General features: G+C 44.4%; 1 protein-coding gene across 7 annotated transcripts in view; it reads left to right on the top strand.

Annotated features, from left to right (window-relative positions):
* Positions 1 to 21737, top strand: part of itsn1 (intersectin 1 (SH3 domain protein)) — a 45421-nt gene that overhangs the window by 1069 nt on the left and 22615 nt on the right. For 4 of the 7 annotated variants that reach the window (XM_086179823.1, XM_086179822.1, XM_086179821.1 and 1 more), the window contains exons 2-18: positions 6571 to 6630; positions 7154 to 7246; positions 8010 to 8073; positions 8214 to 8374; positions 10307 to 10492; positions 10821 to 10899; positions 11667 to 11776; positions 11863 to 11926; positions 12147 to 12284; positions 12569 to 12663; positions 12991 to 13130; positions 13256 to 13378; positions 13659 to 13808; positions 14597 to 14737; positions 14904 to 14991; positions 15652 to 15791; positions 18288 to 18371. In XM_086179823.1, coding sequence (XP_086035949.1) covers positions 6603 to 6630; positions 7154 to 7246; positions 8010 to 8073; positions 8214 to 8374; positions 10307 to 10492; positions 10821 to 10899; positions 11667 to 11776; positions 11863 to 11926; positions 12147 to 12284; positions 12569 to 12663; positions 12991 to 13130; positions 13256 to 13378; positions 13659 to 13808; positions 14597 to 14737; positions 14904 to 14991; positions 15652 to 15791; positions 18288 to 18371 — 1884 coding nt within the window. In that variant the 5' untranslated portion in view covers positions 6571 to 6602. The remainder of the gene's footprint in view (positions 1 to 6570; positions 6631 to 7153; positions 7247 to 8009; positions 8074 to 8213; positions 8375 to 10306; positions 10493 to 10820; positions 10900 to 11666; positions 11777 to 11862; positions 11927 to 12146; positions 12285 to 12568; positions 12664 to 12990; positions 13131 to 13255; positions 13379 to 13658; positions 13809 to 14596; positions 14738 to 14903; positions 14992 to 15651; positions 15792 to 18287; positions 18372 to 21737) is intronic. The other 3 variants (XM_086179825.1, XM_086179826.1, XM_086179824.1) reach the window with 1 other exon arrangement.

Genomic DNA, 21737 nt, shown 5'->3' with positions numbered 1-21737 from the left:
ATAGGATTCAAATACAGTGTGTGTTCCACAAGTGTATCATCTTGTTCCTTAACTGCTTAAATCAGGAACCCTTAGTTAAATGTAAAAAAAAAAAACCTCCATTCGTGTGCACGTGTTGTCTTTTCATTAACATCGACCCCTGTTTGCTGTGGACATCTGGCAAGTTTATTATTACTGGTTATGTATCATGGTCGTATCTTATCTGTGTCTTTTAAATGTCAGCCTACCACAGTGCATTCACACAGGCAGGCTGTTCCAGAATATTACAGGATCAAACAAGTTTTAGGGAAATATCTGGTGTTTTTTTTAGTCTGTTGGGGCTTCAGTTAACATGTTATTGGTTCCAAATACCATGGCTCATTTCTAAAATGCCCAGAATGGCCTCTGAAATGTAGCTTCTGTGTCATGGTTGTATGTACAGTACTGTTTGGGAGTCTTCTACTTGTGACGTGTAGTTGCTGTGCTGAATTCTGCTAGCAGTCCTATTAGCATGCAGTGTGGTACTTCAGTGTTGTGTGGTGGGGCTGCATGATTAACAGCTTAATTCATCTGATTTCACTGTGAAAATAATATTAGAAGGCACATCCATTGCAACAAAACCTAAATTCTTTCCCAGTGTGTCAGGATGTGTAATGCCACATGGCAAACGGGAAGAGACCAGCAAGACATCGATGCAAATAGAAAGCAAAAATTTATAGAGAAAATGGAGTGAAAAGGTCACTGCAAGTAAGGGAGGACTGATTCGTGCGCTCAGGTCACCGCTGCGAAAGAGAAGATTAATAATGAATGATGGACATATGTGAGTCGGTGCCTTCAAGTTATGCTGTCTGCCTTACTTTCCAAACTAGCATCAAGTGTTGGGGCAGAACTGCATGTATGTACGTAGGGATTCTATGGTTCTGTACATTTCCCTAGAACGTGTGCATTGGTTGGAATGTTCACGAATCCTGTACCACAGCAAAATGTAGCAGTTTCATTCAAGCGCTCTGTTTTTGATCAACAGCATGTCTTTTACCTCCAGCTAATGACCATATTTCTTTTACACTCTTCAAGGATGTATTCTTTGTTTAAAAGAATGCAGTCAGGAATGATTGTGGTAGAAAATCCTTTTTCCACACTTGGATACAAAGAATGGGATTCTCACTTTGACTGGAATTGTTCAACCCATATCAGAGTGAGGTTACGTTTCCATGCCAGTTTGCTATTGGAAGGATTTCACAAAAAATACAAGGCTGATTTTCAATAAACCTGGTGGAGGAAGGTAGTGTGAGCCGAGGAAGAATCCCTCAGATTTCAGAGCAGATCGATCCAGCAAAGCAAAAGAAAAAAAGCACTTTTACATTGCATTTGTTTGAGTCCTCCCAGCACTTCAAGGGTCCTCTGGTCCTGCTTGTTCTTGGCCCCTGATGATCTGGATTTGGTGAGAATTAGCATCTCCAATATGCTTGTCGTTTGGGTGTTGTCGTCAGTTTTTGCTCTGTTATAGCGCTAGCACCAGTAAAATAGTTCTAGCTTTAGCTTCCTATGTTAGAACAGTGCTGCCTTCAGATGGTGGCGACGTCTGATGACATAGTGAGGTGGTGGGCTTGGGGGTGGACTGCAGTAATGTTATGTGCATGTGAGTGAGTATGTGTGGTTTTTGCTGTGTGTGTGTGTGTGGGGGGGGGTGCTGTCACCTCTCAGGCGTCACCAATTGACAGCTGTGTGATAAACAGTTGTGGTGAGTTGTGGGAGGAAAGTGAGACAGAGAGTTTCGGGTCAGTGGCAGGTTATGGTGTGTGTGTGTGTGTGTGTGTGTGTGTGTGTGTGTGTGTGTGTGTGTGTGTGTGTGTCCATTGCTCTCTAAAAGTTTTATTTGTTCCGTTAATTCCTTGTGCTTAAGGCTTCGGCCATAAAACGACCAAATCTAAACCTACCAATGTCTTGCTTTTAGCTGAGTTCTGTCCGAGCCTGCAGGAGACACAGGCGTTCATGTGCTCCCCTCAGCACTGGTGTCAGCATCCATCTTGGTGCGCTGTAGTTTGCGTCCTGCTTCCAGCTCATCAGATCTCTGAGCCACATGATGAGTGATCAACATGCAAGGAGGCAGTGAAAGCTTGTCGCCATGCTGGTAAATCATCTCAGGCTTTTTTTTTCTTTTTTTGCTCCTTGTGTTCAACCAGCAATGTAACATCATCATTCATTTCGCAATCATTGAAAAACAACTGGAGTAAAGCATGAGGGATAGTAACCACAGGAAGATGTCACTGCCTTCTGTGCTGTTTCCTGTTCGTTGACTTTGTCATCCGGTGTGCTGACAGCGTTCATCACGCTGAAAGTGACACACCAGGAAAAAAAAGAACAGCAATTCCTTGGTCACTCCCAAGGGGAAAAGGGTCAGTCACCTTATTAGCAGGTTTGATTGATTGATTTCCTATCACCTTGACATTCTGTATGTTGACAGAGCAAGAAAGTTATTAGTCTGAGATTCATTCACAGTAGAGCAGAGAGGGGGAATTGAGAGGGGTCAGTGGGGAAAACATGGGGGTGGGACAGGGAGTCGAAACAGTAATCTGTCTACTGTTGAGGCTCTCAGAGAGGGAGCGAGAGTGTCAGTGGCTTAAACAGGCATCTGTCACAAGGCTTCATAAGAGACCAACAGTCCACTTACATGGCAGCGCTCTAATTATCCCCACTAATCCCACAAAGACAATAGATGCACACGGAGAACCGAGCAAACAACAGAGCACAGATGATGGACAAAGCAAACAACTCAGCTTATACTTTACTTATCAACAGCTGTCACCGGCTTCTGAGACTTTGACAAAGTATTTCTTGAAATTACTATCGTACATGTTGCAGAACAAAGGTAAATGCAATTATAATAAGGAATGAAATGACGGGTACTGTAATGATAAACACAAGCAACGTCACACTCGGTACTCGTGTAGCCGTACTCAGTGTCCATGCGTATCTCAGAAAATAATGACCATGAATCATCCAGCCAAGCCATGCTAGGATTCACGTTTGTAATGTGGAGGAGTACGGCAGCAATACTGGTGAATATGACCAAGTCAAACGCCAGATCCAGATTGCAGCAGCTGCAGTGATGATGGCGAGGGTCACACGAGATTTTCCAGATGTGAGGTTGCACACTTGTTTGGTCCAGAACCCAGTAAGAAACAAGCCATAATTTTTTTTTTCTCGGAGAACAGGAAATTGTAAAAAATGTCATTAGAAGAGATACACAGCATCTGTCAAAAATAATTGCAGTATGGTTTTTAAGGGTTTAAATAATCTGGGTGAAAGTAGGATAGAATGAATTATCGTATTATTATCTATAATATGGAGGCGCCTAAGTTTGCCAGTAGAGGAGAGGCTGCACTATCGTGCCTGTGGTCTCACCAACTACTACACTAAACTACACACATAAATTCTCAACCTGCGGGACGTTTTGGCAACCGAACATGTTTAGAATTTGGAAGCATCAGGGGCAAAACAAAATCCTGTTCCAGTTTCTGTAACTCAGCAGCAGGACAACACATCAGTGCTTTGAATGATCTCCACTGGGTTTATTCTGCTTGGAGCACACAGATTTGAATATGCGATTTGTACAGTTCATTTTTAACCTGCTGCAGTAGGACCAGCTGGCCACCAGGGGCCATATTTACCTGTGCAGTACATTGAGGTTGTGACCTGTTAAGAGTTTGTTCTCAGTAAGCAAACAGATGTGCTTCTACTGTATTGCTGCTTGTGGAGTTCAGATATCAGAGTTTTCATCGAGAGCAAACGAGGAAAAGCTGCATGAAACACGAAATGCAGAACTCTACTGTAGTTATCCAAGTGTGGCAGCCATGGAAGTGTGTGTGGGGGGGCTTTGTTCCTCTGACCTAGTTAAGCTGGTTACTTTGTCCTCCCTCTCTGCTGATAATGTGACTCACACAGTAACACACCCTTCATTTCTGCTGAAGAACCAGTCCGTTTCAACATCCATCCGTTTCTGGAGAGGTTTTTATCGTCGAAGCACTGCAGACTTTACTCAGTCCATTAGATTGCTGTGGGGGCAAAAGTCTCGTGAAAACATCCTCGAACCTCATAAAATAAAACAAATAGTCTGCATGATGAGCTACGGCTCCTGCTAAATGGGAAATTATATTGAAGGGAGATTCTCCTTCCCTCTGAGAACACTGAGCATGTTTGAGTTTACTTGACAGCAGCAAATTAAATCAGCAATTAAAACTTTACGCTCACACACCTCCCATTTTGTCTGCTGCCACGTGTGACAGATTATTAAGGACTGTCTGTTGGCCGCAGTGATGCAGGGGAGGAAGGTCTGGAACTGATTAACATACCTCCTCTAGTGCAGAGGTATGTCACACACGCACACACACACACTCGCACATTCCATTGATTTCCATTCATGTGGACAGCCTCGATCCTGATCCTCATCCTAACCTGAGCCTAACCTCTGTTCACACCTTAACTATGACCAGCAGCTCCCAAATTACGTTGTCCTACATTAAGACGGTCTTTGGTCCCATGAGGACCACAGGTCCTGGTGAGGTCAGTAACATCAGAACACATCTCCAGTGGGTCACCAAAACCAAGCACACACACACACACACTCACATGAATGTGTTATTGACGTGGTGGGTGTGGCCTCTGCCTTTTGTGTGTTTATGACGCGTATAAAAAATGTAAATGTACCATGACTTGCTTGGCTAACTACTGTCAGTTGTGTCAACACTGTTGTTCATAATCATTTTGATCATGAGAGTAAATTCTGCAACCATTGATACACTTTCAGTAATTTTCTTATTGCAAACTAAAATTGCAGAGTCAGCATCAGTTTTTGTACAAGTTGGGCAAAATTGAAACCGGTCTTGGGCGGGCTGAGGTGAAAATCTGCCCAGCGAGTACAGTTTTAGAGTTTTCTAATCACCTGGAAAAGTTCCTGAATTTGAAAACAGCAAGTTTCAAGCTTGGAGATGTTTCTGAAAAATAAAGCCAGGAAGCTCTGGAAAAAGTCACGGATGTTAGCGCCAAAGGTACCTGTCTGTTAGTGGGAGGAGTCAGGCATTCACAATTGGCCAAGAGGGAGAGAGCCGTCAGTGACAGATGGAAGAAGTACCGCAGATGACACGACTGCGTGAGTTTTCATGTTCACTCAGCGTAGACGTGTCAGAAAGGTTTTTGAATTATTGATTATTATGTTGGCTGTGTCAATGCATTCATTATTCATCTGAGAATTAGGACCTCCAATCTGTTGAATTTGCCGCCCTCGCTGTGGAATTTGGTTCAAAAGATCAAATCAGTCAAGGTTTCTTTTGAATCCCACGCCACATAGTTAAATATAGTTTAAGTTCTGACAGGGAATTTTATTCTTGTTGTAGTAGGCGTGTATAATTGCAGTGCTGGAAGTGGAAGCGTCCGTGTTTCACCCTCTGAAGACGTTTTGGACGTGTATTGGACTGCAGGAAGCCGTGCACAGCCCCATCATGGTCCCCAGAAGGGCTGTAACAAAGGCAGACAGACAGACCATTGAAAGCCTTTAAAGGCTCGGCCTTTCCCTCACAGAGGGCCAGGGCGCCATGACGACGGTTTCCCTTGCTATTAGTTTCTTCTTGGAAATGTAACTATAAAGCTTGGAGTCGCAGGTTTGACAAGTCACTGATGAAATGGATCAGCAGGCTTCCTGGGATCAAACAAGTTAGCAACACCAAGTTCCTTGTGTGTGTGTGTGTGTGTGTGTGTGTGTGTGTGTGTGTGTGTGTGTGTGTGTGTGTGTGTGTGTGTGTGTGTGTGTGTGTGCGCGTGCGTGCGTGCGTGCGTGCGTGTGTGTCTTTATTGTTGGTTGCCTGAAGGAAATGCTGCCTTTGAAGAGACTCCAGTGGAGCTCTGTACAGGCCAACAGTCACCGACTGGTGTTCACTGTCAGAATGTGTGTAAGAGTGAGTGTGAAGCTGAGTGGTTCTAAGCCCAGCCAGTGTGCTCGGCAGCCTGCCCTGTATAAACAAGGGTTTGGTGCTGCCATGTTGACATGCAGCGCCACAGCTGACACCCTCCAGTCTGCTGTGAATGAATCTGCAGGTTGATGCCTGTTGACTTTTCATCTCGACAAATCCAGGATGTGACATGAAACTTGGATTGCGTTCTTCAGTGCATGAAACCAAGTTTACAAGGCTCAGTAGGAGCAATAAACCTCTAATGCTGACTGGGCAGTGGACCAAGGGAAGACTCACAACCAACCTCAGCAGAACCGCGGAGGAAAAGTTATCTCCAGACCGGTCCTGCAAATCCTTCCCCATGACAGGATTTGTATTCTGCATCAGCACATGTGGCGGGTGATCAGCTCTTATTGTCATTCTGTAAATGCAAGGACTCTTTGACTGTGTGTATTTCTGTCTGACTCGATTAACCCAGTAACCATTCATTCATCCCACCAGCATCAAACTGTCGTGTGCACTGCTGGAGCCCCGAGGAAGCGCAGTGGCAGGTTTGGGGGTCGAGATGATATTCTGACCTCAATCCTGATCCTTAACGAGGGGGGTGAGATGATCAGCCAATAATCTGCTCCTCTGAATGTTTCAGGTTTTGTGTTGCTGGAGAAGACTGAGTGAATCATGGCACAGTTCCCCACCACATTCACAGGTCTGTTTTCCTCTCAGAGGGATCTTTCCACCTTGTGTTTGGTTTATCAGAAACACAATCTGCACCTTAATAATTGGACAGGGACCACTTGATCCAGGTTGTTTGGAAAATGCCCATAAAAGTGTGTTTGCTACTGGCGGCAGGGCTGCAAGATCCACTTAGTGTCCAACTATGAAGCTCAACACTGCGGTTCCTTTTTGTCTTGATATTTTAACAGCTGTCAGACTTGACAACCCATCAAATCCTGTTCAGTCAGTTTGTGATTCATCAAGTTACTTAAGCAACAAGCAAAGTCCGAATAGTCTGAGTCTTAAGTTTCCTCAGAAACACCAGCCGCTCCGGTTTGAAACGTCGTCTATTCTTCATTGCAACATCTATTTCCTAACTATAATTCCTTTGAAATCCTCAAAGAGGAACTGAAACTCATGACTCATCATGATGTTCCTCTTTCTCCACCTCTTTTCCCTCCGTCTACGTCTTCATTTTGTGTGTGTTTTTGTGTCCGTGTGTATGTGTGTATTAGGTCCAGATGTGTTCCTGATCTCTGTGGATGAGAGAGCCAAACATGATCAGCAGTTTCACAGCCTCTCTCCCACCGCTGGGGGTTACATCACAGGTATCTCTCTCCCTCTCTCTCTCCCTCTCTCTCTGTCCCTCTCTCTCTCCCTCTCTCTCTGTCCCTCTCTCTCTCTGTCCCTCTCTCTCTCTCTCTCTCTCTCTCCCTCTCTCTGTCCCTCTCTCCCTCTCTCTCTCCCTCTCCCTCTCTCTCCCTCTCTCTCTCTGTCTCGCTCTCTCTCCCTCTCCCTCTCTCTCTCTCGCTCTGCAGTGTCTGGGTGTGACGAGGAGATGAACAAGATCTGTGTCAATGAAGGTCACTGGTGCTTGTTCTTAAAGGAAACTGAATAGGAATTTTCAACAAAAAGAAATGAGTTTTGAATCACAAAATTGCAACCAAAAATCCTGTTTCTACCCATTGTATATTTAAGTTATGCATAAGTTGTATAGAAGTTGTATAGAAGTTGTATAGAAGTTGTATAGAAGTTATGTATAAGTTGTATAGAAGTATTTCCTAGAACAGTGATGTACAATAGAAACCAAACTTGACCTGTTTTGAAGTCTTCAGTATGAGAGGAAACAGTGTCGTACATAAACAAATAGTTGGAATGAAGTTGTTTAGTGTGTGTGTGTGTGTGTGTGTGTGTGTGTGTGTGTGTGTGTGTGTGTTGAGTGGATAGGTGGCTGAGGCAACACTGTAAAGCTGTTTGAGTGCCTTTAAGGTGGAAATGCGTTGTAAAAATTGGCTCACTTCGTCAAGGTCGGTGATTCTTTGTGTAGACCTGTCCTCTGACCTCACTTCCTGTCTCTGATTGTCTTATCAGGTGATCAGGCCAAGAACTTCTTCCTTCAGTCAGGACTGCCCCCACCCATCCTGGCCCAAATCTGGTGAGTCAACTCAAAGACCAACATGGACGTTAAGTCATGACTCACGTGAAAGTTTTGAGTCTGTCCACAAACCGCTGGTTCCTGCAGGTTGTTTCTGACCTGAGTGTCGGTGGAGCTCATCTGTCTTTGTCTTCATTCAGGGCTCTGGCTGATATGAACAGTGATGGTCGAATGGACATCCACGAGTTCTCCATTGCCATGAAACTCATCAAACTGAAACTCCAGGGTCACCCCCTGCCCCCCGCGCTACCCCCCAGTATGAAACAGCCGCCACTGCCTCTACCCCCCCAGTCTGGCTTTGGTAAGAAACGTATGAAAAGATGGCCTCCTTCAAAATAAGTGAAGCACTAATAGTATTCAACCCATTGAATGTTGAATACGGCACATTTGTGACCGCGACGATGATTTTTCCTTCACTTTTGTCACAGCCATGTTTTCTGCTCCAGTTTCACAGTTTAGGGTCACAACATAGACATAACCTTCCGTCTGTACGTCTGCTTTTCCTCTGGGCTTCTCGATGGCTTCCAGCTTTGTGTTGTGAGGAAACACTGTCAATGCGCTTGATTAGGATGATGTCATTCTTGCTGGCTGAACCGTAACAGGCCAGCACGATGGAAGTGGATGTTGCTGACTGAGTCATTGAGTGTGTGAAGATACCCGATTAACCGTTATGGCCCGATTGGCCTGCTGCTGGGCTGAAAAATGCTGGACGTAATTGGGCGCTGTAAAAATGTACCGAAATTGGACGGCAATGTTTACTTTCAATTCTCGATCAAAGTTTTGACTCTAACACTCACAAAACAGGGTCGGATGTCTGTTTTAGTGCCAACGTTACCTTTTTATGGTGATTTTAATCTGTTTTGGTATGAAATCGGGACATTTAAATTTTGCGACCACTGCGGAATCAAAGTTGAATAGTGTCGCGTAGACTTCTTCTTTACGGCAGTGTTTGTAGTCTTTGGAAAGGGGAGAAGCTACTGAATCGATCGACACCTACCATTCCAAGAACTACAAATCCCAGCTACGTAAAACTTTGAGCGTAAAACCTGCGCAAACTTTGCGCTCTCGCCGTCTTTTACACGCAGCGCCCCACAGACGAAGCCAAAAGCTCCAATAGTTAGTAGTAGACAACTAAAATTAAAATGTATTGTAATTTGGAGCCAGTTTTCATCAGAGGTAGAAAATAATCCCTTTGGCACAATTTGAAAACTGAGTTCTCGCCAGGGTGTATCCTTACACATTTACTATGGGTATGTCTTTTTAGGTGTTTTTTCCTGAAAATGTGCTGTGAGTGGAAGAGGTTAATGCCGCTCGTTGAGTGCTGAAGTGTCTCAATGGCTGCTGTTTGTCTGTAGTGAATCTGTGCAAATTGATCGAAATGATGTCATCATTGCCGTGATGTTGGTTTTCCAACCGTCATGACATTTCAGATCTGCTGTCTGGAGTTCAAAATGTAACCTGACGATTGTCTGCTTTAGCCTGAAGATTCAACAGGACACGTGTCAGCCATCGGGGCGCAAATACTTCACGTTGGAGGTTTTCCAAGTGTGAAGCAGTGCCCCTCTCTGGGGGGACTCAGGGAATGATGGTGAAAGACTATGAGTTATGAAAAGATGTCACGGAGAAAAACCTAAATTGATGTGGTTATGTATGGTAAAGACATGAAGGAGTTTTGCAAACTTTCTTAGAGTCAGAAATGAATAAAATAGTGTAGACAAACTCTTATGTGTTTGGTGACTCTGAAGTTGTGTGGAACAGAAATATTTGGCCACCGAGTCTCAGACTTAAAGAAAAGCAACAACCCTGTTTCATGCCATTCCTCTTCTGGCACAAATTTGCTTTAGAAATCACAGATTTTACTGCCGACCCGCTCTGGTGCTCACATCCGTGGAGCTCTGACAGCAGGTCGGAGGCAGCAGTGAAAGCACCTATGGGCGTGTCCTGTGCGGCGTGCTGACCCCCACAGAAAACAACAAATGGGCATTTGATTTTTAGAACTGAGCGTTTCTTGAAACATCAGCCAGTCTTGTTCTAAGGTCAGCTTTCTTGTACCTTCAGTACAAAGTAATGATGGTCTTCGTCTGCCTGACGCCTCATTTGCTGTTAGAAATATTCAGACTGGATTGATCTCAGCTCCCTCCTCCGTCTCATCTTCTCATCTGGCTCCTTCTGACACAGGAAATGACTTGTAATCTTTTTTTTTTTACTAAAAAGTATATCTGTTGGTCTCCAGGCTTGCCCCCCATGGCGCCCATCGCCGCTCCACTGACAGGTGTCCCCCCGCTCCCCTTGCCCCCTCTTCCTGTTGGTGTGTCTCCCCCGCTCGTCTCATCGGCCCCGCCTCCCCTCTCCCAGCCCATTGCCAACGGAGCACCTCCCTCTGCCATGATGCCACCCATCTCAGGCTTCTCCCACCCAGGTGAGGTCATCCACACCTGGGGAGGGCAGTGTGTTGACATGGTTGTTCTGAGCTTCTGTTTACACATAATAGACACGTTGATATTTACACCTGAGACAGACGGGTGATAGAATCTGTGCTGGTGGCGTCTCAGTTCGGTTCATGAGTCAGACTATTTAAACGTCTCCAATTCCTCACATGAGAAGGCAGAATATTTGAAACGCCCTATCATAAAATGTACTCCAGTACAACACCAGCATTGACTGGCACCCACCAACTCACTGTGGCTAGCGCATGCATATGAAGACCATATTCTCACTGAATCTATTGTTGTATGACCCCCCCCCAGCTCCTGCCGTCAACAAGTCCTCATCTTTTAATCGTTCCAGTACCAAGTTACAGAAGGGCTCATCCTTCGATGCTGCTGGGTAGGTCACATCATCAGAATGTTCCTGCAATATTTTTGTGTTCAAAGCTTCCCATTTTAGAGGCTGATACTTTGGTTATGGCTCATGTGCTGCCTTTATTTTGACTGACAGAATTTGCCTTTTCTGCTTTGTACAGAGTTGAAATATTCTCACTAGCCAGTTTATTAGTACATGCAAATAAATGCTGTGGAGGAGTACCAGTATATAAAAGTAATGGTTTGCTGTGTGAAGTCGTGGTTGGGGATGTTTTTGAGTGCAGAAGTCTTCTTAACTTCTGACTGTGGTGGGGAGTTGCTGCTTTGCCCCTGTGGTAATTGTTGCCAGATGGTTTGTAAAGGTCACACCGAGGCAGTTTGATCTCCACTGCATTTACTTGCTCCATTGATGCACAAACTCATGGGATGTCACCTGAAATGAGTGAGGAGGCTCTCAATGGACAGTCGGCTGCAAAACTGTTTTTTAAACGACTATAGACATGTTTTAGCTTTCGTCTGATCTGTCTTTGTCACTGTGCTGATACTAGCTGCTCTAACTGTAACTAACTATAACTACAGCTGCTAGATAACTGGCTGAATCGATCACCCAAAGAGATTCAGTGCAGACTGAACACGCAGGGAGGATTGGTCACACAGGCGTTGTGTTATACTGCATTGCTTTGTAAACTGGCAAGAGTGTAAATGCATATTGTGCTCTAAACTTGTCCTTGCATCCTTCATTTATATGTCTTAGTAATCTTTTTGGGTGTCGTTGTGTGTTACTGGTCCCAGTGTTCAGCCTCCCTCGTCCCAGTCTGATTGGGCCGTTCCTCAGTCCTCACGGCTGAAGTACAGACAGCTTTTTAACTCCCACGACAAGATGATGAGCGGCCACCTCACCGGTACACACCCACACCCACTCTTGTCATTACCTCTCCGAATGTTTCCTTCATGTTTGCAGTTGATTGTGTTTATGTCTGTTTATCAGGTCCCCAGGCACGCACCATCCTGATGCAGTCCAGTCTTCCTCAGGGTCAGCTGGCCACGATATGGTTCGTACTGTCACTAATAAGATAAGATAAGATAAACCTTTATTCGTCCCTCAGAGGGGAAATTGGCACTGTTACCGCAGCAGAAACAGAGAAGTAGCAGCAGAGAAAGTACAGAGCAATAAATAGCAGAAACTGATAAACTAATTCACCTCCAAGCAGCCGAGCGCATCCATTCATTCCCACTCTGATATAAAATGTGTTCCATCCTGGTCTCCTGCAGGAGTTTATCAGATATCGACCAAGATGGAAAGCTAACAGCTGAGGAGTTTATCCTGGCCATGCACCTCATAGACATGGCCATGTCCGGCCTGCCACTCCCCCCCGTGTTACCACCAGAATACCTCCCACCTACTTTCAGGTAAACAAACCAACTGGCCGACAGGTGAAGACACAGACAGCGTGCCTCTTTGCATTGGAAGTCACACAACAACAACACAACAGTTTCATTTGACCTGCCAGATTCTCATTATGAAGGAAAATATTAAAAACATAAAACTCTCTGTCATTCTAGTTTGTGATTTTCATGGAAACAATAGACTTCCTAAAGATTTATTTTATTATTCTGACTTTTAAATACAAAACAAAGTAATTTGGAGTATTTTAAAAGTGATGAATGATCAAATGTTCCTTTGTGTGTACCAGGCGTGTTCGAAGTGACAGTGTTCAGTCGGACCAGAAGAGTGTCCCGGAGGAGGCTGAGGAGGAGACAGAAAGCAGCCAGGAAAAGAAACTCCCAGGTGATGGGTCCAGGCTGTTACTGGTCAAACTGGGACAAGACATGAGACATCTCAGAATTGTGGCTGTGTTGCCTCTAAATAGCCTACATCTTCACTTTAACCCTCTGAGTTCCAAACTGTCTCTGTTTCTGTTACCTTCACACTGTGGGCTCATTGTTTCAGCCATGACTCAATCATGGCAGGAAATTTGAGCCCAAAAGTGCCTTTTCTGTGGTACAAGACAAAAATGATGGCAAACGTCACAAGAAGAGAAAAACCAACCTGTCTAGATATAAATATCTAAAAAAGGTTGCTGATATCTGTTGTTCTTCATTTTGTCCCCCACAGTGACGTTTGAGGATAAGAAGAGGGAGAACTTTGAGCGGGGAAACCTGGAGCTTGAGAAGAGGCGTCAGGCTCTTCAGGAGCAGCAGAGGAAAGAGCAGGAGAGGCTGGCAGCGCTGGAGAGAGAGGAGCAGGAGAGGAAGGTCCATGACCACATAATTCCTCCTTTATCAAACAGTCCATACGGCCATGCTTAGATAGGGGTAGGTGTAGTTTAGTCATGTAGTTGTTGGTGCTGCCAGCTCATTCTTGTTTGCTTGTGTTTCAGGAGCGCGAGCGGCTGGAGCAGGAGAGGAGACGACAGCAGGAATTAGAAAAACAGCTGGAGAAACAGCGAGAGCTGGAGAGGCAGAGAGAAGAGGAGAGACGTAAAGAGATTGAGAGAAGAGAGGTAGGAAAGAAAGAGGAGAAGAAAAGGTGTTTCCATAAATTTGCATGTTAATTAACCAGTCATGGTTGAGTTGATGTTCAAGTGCTGCAGACATGTAATTACATCTGTTTCAGGCAATTTAAAGGTCTCTCACCACCACCACCCTCTTTAAAACAACCTAGTTGGCATTCCCACCACTGCCTGATGTGTTTAATCTCCTGCATGAATGTCATATCATGTGCTATCATCTCATTGATGTTATGTGTTTGAAGAAATGGTGTGTTTGGTGTGTCTCATGCAGGCTGCTAAGCGGGAGTTGGAGCGCCAGCGTCAGTTGGAGTGGGAGCGCCAGCGTCGCCAGGAGCTTCTGACTCAAAGAAACAGGGAGCAGGAGAGTATCGTGCTGCTTAAAGCCCGGAAGAAGACGCTGGAGTTTGAACTGGAGGCTCTGGTAATCACACCAGGACTTGTACGCTGTGGACTGGGGCTCTTCAGAGTTAGACACATTTAGGGTCTTCCAGGAAATGACACATAGTTTGATTTTATTTTGTATTTAACACAGCATCACTGATTTCAATTTTGAAAATAAAAAGATGAATAACATCAGCTTCATTTTCTCTCACTCTCAGTTGAAGCTTTTGAACATAATTTGAAATTTGTGGCATCAAAATGATTGAACTTTTGTGAATGAAAAAAACAAATGCTGCTGTAAAAGAGGCACCCATAAACAGCCTCCGTTACACAATAGTGATGATCGGCGTGTCACCAAAGTCTGCCTCTGGATCCGACCCCTCTGTACGAGCAACGTTAGCTATTCCACTTGGTTACCTCTGCAGTGTTTTGATCCACGCCAACACTAAAAGTGCTCTGGGCTCAGCAACTTCTAGGACTCCGATTTTTCTTGGTACTTTGTTTTTCTCACTAGATGGAAGTCTTAAAATTGTAATTTAACTTAAAAAAATCTGCAAAAAGAATTAGCGGAAATAGATTGTGCAAAAAAAAACCCAAAACGACAGAGCTACCTGGAGATATAGCTGATCAGTACAAAGCTAAAATAGCTGTAGTGTTGTAGGCTTCATGACAGAGGGAGCACTGATTTATAGCCATCCCATGATAAAGCTAAAGAAAATGAAGCCAACAACCAATGGCAGCAGGAAGGCTAGAAGAGCTAATTGCTTCTGCAACACAATCATATTTTTGTATAAACAAATGTAATATCCTTCTCCATCACTCCATCAGAATGACAAGAAGATCCAGTTGGAGGGTAAACTGAAGGATGTTCGTTTTCGTCTGTCGGCTCAGCGGAGAGAGGTGGAGCAGACCAACCAGACCAGAGAGACGCGCATCGCTGAAATCACACTGTTGCAACAGCAGCTGCAAGTACGCGCGAGACACACACATCAACAGACGGTTGTGTAGTGTCACAGTCATGCTCGTGTCACACACACTAACCCTCTCCGTACACTGCAGCTGTTGTTAGAGTGGTAGATGTAACTGTCAGTTAGACTCCTCCCTGGTGTTGTTGACGCGGTATCTGCTGTGGCAGGACTCCCAGCAGTGGTTGGGGAGGCTAATTCCTGATAAACAGAGTCTCAACGACCAGCTGAAGCAGGTTCAACAGAACAGTCTGCATCGTGAGTACTTCACACGCTAAACACACACTCTCACTGCGCTCAAAGGTTTGAGAACACCTAGTTTGGAAATGTGGATGAAAGGTGAGGGACATAAACAAGCCTATAAAGAAGCTACAAACAAGTTCCAAAGAAGAATGACACCGCCGCACATCCAACATGGGAACACCTCAAGTACCGTCCCACTTCCATCACTGTGCAGTTTCAGTTGGGAGGAAAGTACTTCAACTATGACAAGGTGTTAAACCAGTTGGATTCTTAGAAGTCATTCAAAAGAATTCAAACAAGAAATGTTTCCATCAACTGTCAAGGTTTTAATTACTTCTAAATCTGAGGTTTGGTAATTCTGTTGGTTTATGACAAGGCTCTCTTATTTTTCACACTTTGCCAACACAAACATACTCATACTTTAGTTTATCTCTAATATTTGACCATTCGGGGTCGTTGACTGAAACCAACCTGCTTACATAAAAGACTAAAAAAGACTGTGTTCTAAAAAGTTTTGGTTGGATGCACGCATGGCGGGCTTGTTATTCTTTATCATGTACGTAATTGTTTGATTAGCCCGCAATAAAGTGTGTGGTTGCAAGGTTTGACAACTCTGATATATAAGTATAACGTGTGTGTGTGTGTGTGTGTGCGCGTGTGCGTGTGCGCGCGCAGGTGATAGTTTATCTTCCCTGCAGAAGGCTGTGGAGCAGAAAGAGAGCAGCAGACAGCAGCTGAAGGAGCAACTGGATGCTGTGGAGAGAGAGACCCGCGCTAAACTGCTGGAGATAGACGCGTTCAACACCCAGCTGAAGGTAAACAGACGACCTGCCGACACTTTAACGCAGGACACAAAAGCTTTCAAGCCCCATTCCCACGGGACAAAACTCCTGCTTAAACTCAGGTTTTTTTTTTCTGTAATGGGAACAGCTTAAATCTGCATTCAGAGCCGGGTCAGATGACCCTGCAGGACACACGGGTGCTTATCCGCTTGGCTCTTTTCAAGCTCCACTTTCCACATTAGCGTTGTCATGGAGGAATGAAAGTTTGTCGCCTCTGTCAGTAACTTTGTAGCAACTTTGTAGCATCAGGGTGAAAGGGGAAACAGACATCCTGACAACTGAGAGCCAAGTCGAAAAGGCTCAAACTGGTACCGTTTGAAGGACAGACAGCATAATGTGTAAAATTATGGACATGCAGAACAATGAATTAGGCTTTTTTGATGAGTAACTAACGCATGTAAAATGCATGTACAAATCATAGACTGCATATTAAGTTAAACCACAATCCAATTCTGTCCACTATCAAAAACTGAAGCCAAAATATTCTGAATGCTGGTGCTGCTAAAAAACATAATTCAGGCATCTTTATTGTCCCCACTGGTGAAAGTAGCAGTTTGTAGCCGCCATCTTTTCCCATTGATGATATTTGGAACCAAAGTCTGCAGAACAATAATCTGGATTTAATTTTGTCATGGTTCAGGAAAGTTACCATGACATCTTGACTTTGGTACGAATCCCAACCAGATGTCCAGCAGTGCCTCCGCCATTGCTGCTCCTTCCTGTTGTTACTCCCCATTATAGCTTCTGACAAATAATTAAAAAAAAAAACTTGTCAAAAATGTAACTCTTGAATGTCAATCAGTCTTATAAGGACTTGAAATAGTTTAGGAAACATCCATCCATTTAAACTTTGATTTTATTTCTAGTTTGGCCCATCTGCTAACATCAGGGGGGCCAAGTACTGCAGCCAGCCACCAGGGGGCAATGGAGACCATTTTGGTTTCATTTTTGGGGAGTTGTCCTGTCCTCCATTTCTTTATTCAGTCTATGGAACAAATCAGTTTAATGGAACTGATTGCAAGTCTGTTTGCTGCAGCGTTCAGTTGCTGTAACTTAACTAACACACTAAAGGAGTTGTGACTTTTACCAGCATCCTTTCCTATCCCGTTTCTCTCACCTTAAGTTTCAGACTCGTTTACCACCGTCACAATGTGTTTTTGATGTGTGAGCATTTCCATAGTGAAGTCTGACGTCAATGTATGTGTTGTGCTTTTGGAGTTAGACGTTCACATGTGTACTCGCTGGTTTCTTAGACGGCTTCATGAAGCTTTGGCCAACAGTTCAGAGCAAGATGGAGGCAATGGACCTCATGCATGAGACGCATCGGCGCCCAAAGTTATTTACGAACAAACAGTTCGGAAACTTTTATGGCAGCATTACTTTCGTACCTCCCGTTTCCTTTTGGGTGAGATCAAAATATAAGATTTCTCTTAGCTGTTCTTAACCAGATTTGCACAAAATCCGTCAATCAGTCGGACTTAACTTGTGTAACATTTTTCATTAAACATCATACAATGAAACATACAAACAACAACTCTCCACTCTGCGTTCTGAAACAAAATCAAACCGTAAAAACAGGAACTGAGGGAACATTAGAGTCAGGAAATACAAGAAAGAATGTGACAAAAGGTGATGGAAAAATACAAAAAATGATTAAAAACATATCAATGAGTAAATCAAAGCTAATGTGTTAAAGGGAATAAGTAGTAAATTAATTATTTACTGTACACTGAATAAATTAGCTGGCTCGTGTTTGTGATCAAATATGATGAAGAGTGTCGACTTCATGAAACACTGGCGTGTCTGAGGCCTGTTAGCTTGAGTACATATCAAATGTGAACTGAGGATCTCGTGCATGGGGTCCAGAGTTGAGATCCGAGCAGGCTGCAGGCTTCATGGACCAACATGTATCCCCTCTTTCTTATGTTGTCTTGAATCTTCCAGAACGCCACTCAGTCATAGAGTATTAATAGACCCCTGGTCTGTTCCAGTCAGGAGACAACACAGACCACAATAAACTGGTTTCCTAGTTGCAAATCTCATGATGTTGCTTCTCAGTTTAGACAATATTTCACTCTGATTTGGCAACATGCTGCAGCCTTGAAGCAACAAACAAAGCCAGCAGTCTCTGGAGTAACTGAGAGCGCCCCGGTGGTTCACGTCTTTGTAACACTGACCCCTTGACCACCAGCATGTGACCAGTCTTTGACTCGACTGTAACTTGGCTTCCTTCTGACATCACTTGACCTCCAAATCCTCTCATCACTCTGCTGTGTCTTCTGTCCTCCTGTTCTTCTTCTCTCTGTTTTATTTCTCCCTCCCTCATTCCGGCTTCCCCAACATGTTCTTCTTCACTTCTCGCCTTCATTATACTCTCTTGGTTATTTCACATAATGAATCCTTCCTGTTCTATGTTCTACTCCTTTATTTATCTCCTACACTGGCCTTTTGCTCCATTCCCCATGCCAGTCTCTGTGTGAGTTCTATGCCAGCCACTGTGCCAGGATAGAAGCCCTGCGACGCCAGCTTCAGGAGGAACAGACAGGGAGACAGGTAGAGCACACTGCCACTGCTGGACTGGGGTGGTACTGCAGCTGGGATGTAATCTGATTTAAAACTATGAAATAATAGTTGAACTCACCACCTTTCATGGCAGACCTGGAGCGTAGAACAGTTTTGCATTTGGACTTGATTGGTTAATTTGGCTTATCATTATAAAAAAGACTTTCAAGTCCATCACTCTGTTTTCCCACTACTAACCTTTTCACTTAGAGTCTCATTAGAAGGGTTTGCTTCAACAAATCAACCCAGACTCTTAAAAACATCAGTTTGGACTGTTTGTGCTGCCCCCGCCAGGCAGCTAGATGTATTGCATCTGGTTGAAGCTTGACTGTTGAGCTGTGTGGGCACTGACATGCATGTACTGATCCTCGTGTGCTGTGTGCTTGTTGGTCAGGAGCACATGATCACACTTTACACACTAATCCATAGCAAACAAGTGCAGCAGTAAGATGTCCATCACATGAAAACTGTAAAAAGAACTGTCTCTTGTAAGTGGTGGTTCTCTTGAAACACCTCACTGAAACTGTGCCACAGTTGTAAACGCTGCCAGGAGATACTGCAGACATGTTGCCACCAACTCAAATTTGAGCACTTGGTAAACGAAGCTTTTGGAAGTGTTGCTGCCCTCTGGTGGCCACTAGAGTTTAAGGCACTTTGCTTTATGACTGGACTACAGTGGGGTTAGTAATATAATAAGGTGTGGAATATAACATCAGTTTGGAACTAAGCGCTTAATTATGACTATTTTTTTACTGTTGTTATGATTCCCAATAAATGCGTCTAATTTTGTGTATTTGTGTCGATTTAGGGATCCGAACAGTTGCTCATGTAGATTGCCAGAGCCTCAAATGGGTTCAGTCTCACGATCAGCCCAGCACAGAACACTGTTTAGAACTCTTCTTTCACTGAAGAATCGGTTCATTTTATTTTTACTCTAAGCTGCACTAAATGAGCAGAAACTTGAGACTTCGCTAACACTGGCGACGGTTGTAACAGCCGCACGTTACTCATCGGTGAGTCACTGAAGCTCCCCGACGTGTGTCAGGGACTGAAACGCTTAACCAGGAATGTTGTTGGAAGTGAACTCTGATATTGGATGTAAACACATCTCCATGCACGAGTTGCTCTCCTGGATATTTCAGACATGTCAAATTTAGAGGTATTAAGTGAAATTTCCCTGAGAAGTTGGACAGAAATGGCAAACTGTTGCTGTGTGTAATGTTAAGGGGGTGGGACGATCCAGGCGTTTGACAGTTTGATTTGATTGACAGCCAGAGATTATTAGATGACTTTAGATGCATCCTCATGATGTTTAAAATGTATTTATTTGAACCTCTTTTATTTTTCTGAATTAAGATTTGAGGGAAATATTCAAAGCTTCCAACTGTTGTTAGAATCCTGACTCTGTGTGTGCTGTGTGTGTGTGTGTGTGTGTGTGTGTGTGTGTGTGTGTGTGTGTGTGTGTGTGTGTGTGTGTGTGTGTGTGTGTTGCAGGGGCAGCTGCAGGAGTGTGTGTCAGCTGTCAGGGTGTGTCTCTCTGGGCTAAACTCTTTTGTTTTTAAGGTCCTCCCAACAGTCCAGCACCCTGCACCCGTCCGTCTTCTCCTCCTCTCTGACTCATCCCGTCTTTCTTCATCGTTTGTTCCTTTCCTCTTCTTGTCCGTCTCCTCTGCACATTTCCCTCTCCTCTCTCTATCCTCCACCTCCTCATCGCCCCATCTCTTCTTTCTGAGCTGGTGTCGACTCACCAAAGTCCCTTTTACGGAGCCTGTTAAAGGCAGGAATATTTTACCACTGCTTCACCTCACTGTCTGTAAAAAAAAAAAAAAAAAAGATGCAGGGGACATAATGTTCCATTTGATGTTATTTAATATGAATCATTTTTCAGAACACTGCACTACAAGGGCAGTGACAAGGTACCGAGCCTACAGGCTCATTCTCTTTGGTGGTGGTTGGGGGGAGAAAGATTAATCAGTCCTAACACCATTTAGCAATTAATCAGCACATCATTGAAAAGTAACTGGCCTTACTCACCGTGACCAATCACAGACTCGACATAAGTAGTAAAACTGAGATGAGATACTTACGTAGTCTGGACCTGCACGTTACAAGACATTTGATCCCTCATTATTGCTGTCAGTAGTCACCAGTGCATTTGAGACGGTTCTCTCCTGCTCACTTGAAACCCCCACTAGGTCCTAGTGATGAATCCATCGCATAGAGTCACTGCTGTGTCCAGGAGCTTGGCTGATATATTTGTCTGGAGGGTGGGAGGAAGGAAATCAGTGGACCCCCCCCCCCCCCTTGATTATTGGTGACAAATAATCCCCAACCGGATAAAATCTTTCAAATGAAGAGACAACATCGGGTTCCCACGGGTCTTAAAATGTCTCAGACACAATCAGAATTTGAAAAAAGAAGAGTCTTCGTGCATCTCATTTGCATCTTTTGGTCTTAAAAATGTACAGAAGTGGGACATGACTTCTGTTTTGCAATCACTTCTCTGCTTTATGTTTGATATCGGCTTCACCTGGACTGGACTTCCTGTTCCAGGTGACGTGCTTTCAGACGCTTGTCTGTCTGATTGGTTTGACGGTTTCACACCGGTTGTGTGGCAGAAACACAACAAATGCCTTGTGTTGCCATAGTAACAGAATGCTTTTCAAAAACACGGCTGGTTTTCTTGACTACACAGAGCCCCCCCACCCCCACCCCACCCCTGGTTTCTCCTTCCTGTCATCCTATTTGTTTACTTCTAACCCCTCCCACAAACATTGTGCCTCTTGCAAGCTTCGCCCCACACAAGGATGAAACTGAGAAACCCCTCTTAAAATCCAGCTGATGGGTGGAGAACCCTAACTTCTATGACCTCAGTTTCTATGCCCCCAGACAGGAGGATCAGCTGAAGGGCTTAATGAGACGATGTTAGCGGCTAACAAACAGCTCACAGCACTTTGTGACTGTTCAAAACCTCCTGCTGATCACATTTCCAGCTGTGGTATAGAGAGTAGCACAGTGGTGCTGTGTTCTTTTAGTTCAACAGGAAGTGGTCATGTCAGGGATGAGGTGTGTTTGGAGGAAGTGATCATCTCCTGGTTCCTCCACCAGCAGGAAGTGATCATCCCCTGGTTCCTCCCCCAGCAGGAAGTGGTCATCTCCTGGTTCCTCCCCCAGCAGCCAATAGGATCGCTCCATGTGATTGTGGGTGATTGAATCAGTAAATCAGCTCTGGTGAACAAAAGCTGATGATCTTCCAGGTTTAGTTCATCAAGATCATCTTCACTAATGAACCCTCTGATGATGCTGGAAGCCTGGATGCTACAGTTAGCAGTCCTGAGCTAACGTTAGCCTATGAAG

Source organism: Aulostomus chinensis, chromosome 16 (genome assembly GCF_037954235.1).
Source record: "Aulostomus chinensis isolate RoL2024-O1b breed Wild chromosome 16, RoL_Achi_v1.0, whole genome shotgun sequence".
In the NCBI taxonomy this organism is placed as follows: Eukaryota; Metazoa; Chordata; class Actinopteri; order Syngnathiformes; family Aulostomidae; genus Aulostomus; species Aulostomus chinensis.
The sequence above is the reverse complement of the archived record's forward strand: the minus strand, read 5'-3'. Positions and strand labels throughout refer to the sequence as shown.